This window comes from Lactuca saligna, chromosome 2, assembly GCF_052625555.1.
Source record: "Lactuca saligna cultivar CGN05327 chromosome 2, ASM5262555v1, whole genome shotgun sequence".
Lineage (NCBI taxonomy): Eukaryota > Viridiplantae > Streptophyta > Magnoliopsida > Asterales > Asteraceae > Lactuca > Lactuca saligna.
Window position 1 is genome coordinate 77,740,880 of NC_136418.1, and position 5,311 is coordinate 77,746,190.

At 40.4% G+C, this 5,311-nt stretch overlaps 1 protein-coding gene across 1 annotated transcript; it reads left to right on the plus strand.

Moving 5' to 3' along the window:
• The first annotated feature begins 1,864 nt into the window (after window positions 1-1,864).
• LOC145029827 (uncharacterized) lies at window positions 1,865-2,488 on the plus strand. The gene has a single exon (XM_078978281.1). The coding sequence runs from the start codon at window positions 1,865-1,867 to the stop codon at window positions 2,486-2,488; it is 624 nt and encodes a 207-aa protein (XP_078834407.1).
• The last annotated feature ends 2,823 nt before the right edge of the window (window positions 2,489-5,311 follow it).

The window sequence follows — 5,311 nt, forward strand, 5'->3', positions numbered from 1 at the left end:
ATTAAACGGGTCGGGTTACGGTCAAACCCTTTCAACCCGTTTAATGTCTTGACACGATACGAATCCGAAATGACATGACACGTTTTCCAAATCTACTAGCAGTCAAAAGAGCGAGGGAAGCAAGCTTGAGACTTTTGAAGAAGATCCAATTCCAAAAGAAATCGAATACAAGTCAGAATTCGAAGAAGAAAGCTAGCAAGAAAGCAAACCTGACAACACCATGGCTGACATTACGAATATTAACATGGGTGAATACAAAAGAAGGATGCGTGATGATACCAGGCCGGGCCTCATGCAACCTGCAATTCCATCAACTGCGAATTTTAAATTAAAAGGCCACATACTAACCCAACTCAAGGACATCCCGTTCTATGGGAAAGATCACAAAGATGCGTACAAGCACATCGATGAGGTCAACGACATAACCTACTATTTCAACATTTTGAACGTTCGTCGCGAGACTGTTTTGCTTCGTATGCTACCATTTACCAATTAAAGGAGCCGCAAAAGATTGGTTAAAAACACTCCCTACAGGATCCATCACCACATGGGCTTAATTGTGTGAAGACTTCATTGATCAATTTTGCCCTCCCTCAAAAATAGAAAAATTGAAGAAAGCCTCTATGAAGCATGGGAAAGGTACAAGGGTTTGTTGAGAAGTTGCCCCTATAATGATCTTAACATGCAACAAGAAGTCTCTATTTTCTATGATGGAGTGAATGTGACAACTAGGCAACGCCTTGATTCCAAAGGACCACTCACAAAGAAGAACCTCGATGTTATAAAGGAGCTAATTGAAGAATTCTCTAAGCACTCTAGAGAATACCGTAACCCAAGGGACGGTGCAACACGTGGAACAATGAATTTAGGTTTAGATAGCATGGCGACAGTGATTGAAAAATTGGATTCCTTAGACCAAAGAATGACAAAGATGGATCATTCCATCCATGCCATCCAGGTATGATGTGACAATTGTAGCGGGCCTCATCTTACTAATGATTGTGATCTAGATGAGAATGGGAACCGGAAGGTACAAGTATGCTATTTAAGTGGTGATAGATATGACGAGGATTAGAGGAAACCAAAAAAGGAGTGGCTACCATATGATGAATACAAAAAGGAAAAGGACGAAAAATACAAGATGAAGACAAGAGGTTTCTATCAAAAGGAGGAGCGGGTGCATGATAAAAATATGGACTTTGAAGACACGCACACAAGATTTGCAATTGCTTCCGAAAAGAGACACAATGAAACTGATGCTGCAATTAGGGAACAACACGCCATGATGAAAGAGCAACAATATTTGATGAGAAATCAGTAGGCCTCAATACTAAGCATTGAAAAACAGTTAGGTCAACTTGCACTATAGATCAATCAAAGAGCACCGGGTGAACTTCCAAACAATATCGAGAAAAATCCGAGGGGTGCTCAAATAAACATTGTGACTAGAAATGAGAAAATAATTGACTCCTATAACAAATGAGGATACAAGAGAGGTGCAGGAAAAGCAGAAAGAAGACCCAAAATCCCACTCAATCGATCCGACTTGTCAAGTCGAGATAAGGACTCGACGAATCCACATTCAGAAAAGAAAATTGATCCTCCTCTTAAGCCTTATCAATCTCCATTGCCATTTCCAAGCTGGGCAAGACAAGAAAAACAGAATGAAGATTATTAAAACTTTCTGGAACATATCAAGGCCCTCCAAATTGATATTCCTCTCATAGAGGCAGTTGAACAAATGCCCAAGTATGTGAAATTCTTAAAAGAGCTACTCATTAACCGAAATAAGTTCGAAGAGGTGTCCAAGGTGGTGCTTAATGAGAATTGTTCAGTTTCAATGTTGAATTAATTACCAAAGAAGATGGGAGACCCAGGTAGCTTAACTTTACCATGCCAATTTGGAAACTTAGCTACAAGTTATGCATTGGCGGATTCGGGAGCGAGTGTCGACCTTATGCCATATTCTTTCTTTAAAAAGTTGAACCTTCCAGATTCAAAACCAATTCATATGGCAATCTATTTAGCAAACAAGATGGTGACTTTTCCAAGGGGAATATGTGAGGACTTATTGGTGAAAGTTTATAAATTTGTATTCCCCGCGGATTTCATAGTCCTTGATATCGAAGAAGATCATCAAGTCCCGATCATTCTTGGAAGACCTTTCCTAAATACATCAAGTGCCATAGTCGATATGAGAGAATCCAAGCTTACCCTCTGGGTGGGAGAAGAGTCAGTCATATTTAGCGTTGATCAAGCAATGAAACAATCCAAGTATAGTGATGACATGACATTCTCAGTGGATGTTTTCAATGAGCTAACTAAAGAACTAATGGAAGACAAGCCAAATGAATCCACATATGCCCTTAAAGATAACTTTGATGCTGAAAGGGAACTGCAAGAGATAGAGAGAATGCTTGAAGAATATGAATACAAAGAAATAATCAGGAGCTCTGAAAAAGCCGACTCGCCGAGTCGTAGACACTGACTCGACGAGTCCATCAAGAATTTCGCGATCAGACGGACTCGATGTGCTTAGTGTACTTGATGAGTCTACCATACGGACTCGATGTGCTTAGTGTACAGAACATGGAATTAGAGCTGAAAACCTTACCTGAACATTTGGAATATGCATTTCTCGATAATCAAAAGCATGTTATAATTGCTTCTGACCTCACCAAGACTGAAAAAGAGGAGCTGGTACAAGTTCTAATGAAACGGAAAAATGCCATGACATGGAAAATCATCAATATAAAAGGAATAAGTTCTTCCTATTTTTCTCATAAAATAATTCTGGAAGAAGGTGTAAACCGGTCATTCAACACAAAAGGCATGTAAACCCAAACATACAAGAGGTGGTAAAGAAAGAAGTTGTTAAACTTTTAGATGTGGGAATTATTTACTCCATTTTCGATAGCCCATGGGTAAGTCCCGTTCATGTGGTGTCAAAGAAAGGGGGAATGGCGGTTGTGACGAATGAGAATAACAAACTTCTACCCACAAGAACCATAACCGGGTGGCGCGTTTGCATTGATTACGGAAGCTTAATGATGCTACATGTAAGGATCACTTTCTGCTACCATTTATAGATCAAATGCTTGAAAGGCTTTTCGGTCATCTTTACTATTGTTTTCTTGATGGTTTCTCGGGGTACTTCCAAATTCCAATTGACCCACAAGATCAAGAAAACACCACTTTTACTTGCCCAAGTGGGACATTTACATCTAGACGCATCCCTTTTGGGTTGTGCAACGCACCAGCTACCTTCCAAAGATGTATGCTGGCTATATTCCATGACATGATTAAGAAATTTATGTAGGTTTTCATGGATGATTTCTCGGTTTTTGGGTCCTCTTTTGAAGTCTATTTATCTAACTTAGACCTAATGTTGGCAAGATGTGAGAAAACAAATCTTGTCCTAAATTGGGAGAAGTGTCACTTCATGGTAAAGGAAGGGATTATGTTAGGACACAAGGTTTCAAGATTGGGGATAGAAGTGGACAAAGCAAAAACTGATACCATAGCCAATTTGCCACCTCTAACTAATGTAAAAGGGGTAAGGAGCTTTCTAGGCCATGTAGGAATTTACCGACTTTTCATTAAAGATTTTTCCAAGATCACAAGGCCATTGACTCAACCTCTTTTGAAGGATGACCCATTTGACCTTTCTAAAGAATGCAATGAATCTTTTCAATTGGTAAAGGAAAATTTGACTAGTACCTTTTATCATGATAGCCCAAAACTGGAGTCTTCCTTTAAACTAATCTGTGATGCTAGTGACTATGCGGTGGGAGTTGTTTTGGGACAAAGAATTGACAAACATTTTCAGCCTATAATGTAACAACAACAAAATTCAGGTCAAAATTTAAAATTTTATAAAACCGTAATTAAGTATACTAAGTGGTAGATATTGTAACAAGGTTTTCATACATATAAAGAACACTAAAATCCGAGTTATAACGAAGAAGTTATGACCATTCTAAGTTTTCCGACAAAAACCGGCAATACGAAGTTGCGTAAAAACGCAAAGTTTCAATAAAACACTTTCTGACCTTAGGTGTCTAAATGAAAGTCATAGATATCGTTAAACTAAAAACATGCATAAAAAGAACGCTCAAATCGGACATCGTATGAATAAGTTATGAAGTTTTAAAGAAATTCCTAAATCACATCATTTTAATAAATAAATAGTAAAAATAATTTATGAATTTGCCAACGGAATCTAAATGAAAGTTATAGATCGTAGTCTCACCTTCGCGGGGATATAAAGAACGTCAGAAACGGAGTTCGTATGAAGGAGATATGAATTTTTGAAGTTTGATAAATAATTTATATATAATTTTTATTAAAAATTCGGTATTATCCGAAGGGGAGTCAGCCTAGGGCCGTAGTACGCGCCGCGTACCCTTGTACACCCCGCGTACTCGAGGCCACGGCCTCGGATCGTCCACGTCGCCCCTATGCGAGCTACCCCTCCCCGTCCCGTCCGAAGCGCTGCAGCCGAGGATGTGGTCAGCAGTGACGTCCCGTACGCGCCGCGTACGAGAGTACGCCCCGCGTACGCATGCTTCTCAGCCCCCTATAAAAGGGATGCGAGGGTTCCCGGGAAAAGGGCTCATTCTCTCTCCTTTTTCTGGGCCATTGTGAGATGAACTCTAATTTTCCATTAGCCATTAAATCAAAGATGGCGTCGGCTACTACATTGGCTTTACCCGGATGATAACGAATTTCGCATTAGTAATCACTAAGTAGCTCGAACCACTGTCGTTGTCTCATGTTGAGCTCTTTCTGGTCGAAGATGTGTTGTAGACTCTTATGGTCTGTAAAGATCGTGCTTTTGGTACCGTATAGGTAGTGTCGCCAGATCTTCAGAGCAAACACAACCGCTCCTAGCTCGAGATCGTGGGTTGTGTAGTTAACCTCATGTGTCTTCAGCTGTCTCGAGGCATAGGCTATAACCTTACCTCGCTGCATCAGAACACATCCGAGTCCTTGGTTTGATGCATCGCAATATACAATGAAGTCTTCTATTCCTTCGGGAAGGGATAGTATCGGGGCGGTGCACAAGGCTCATTTGAGTGTTTGGAACACTCTTTCCTGTTTCTCCTCCCAGTCGAAGGCCACGCCTTTCTGGGTCAGGATTGTAAGAGGTTTCGCTATGCTGGAGAAGTTCTGAATGAACCTGCGATAGTAGCCAGCTAGACCTAGAAATTGACGAATTTTGGTAGGTGTCTTTGGTGCTGACCAGTTCTTAATGGCCTTAATCTTGGAGGGGTCCACATGTATACCTTCTTCGCTAACCACATGGCCC

Bases quoted from the DNA above. Each gene is read 5' to 3' on its own strand.
- LOC145029827 (XM_078978281.1), top strand. From the start codon at position 1,865: ATGGGAGACCCAGGTAGCTTAACTTTACCATGCCAATTTGGAAACTTA.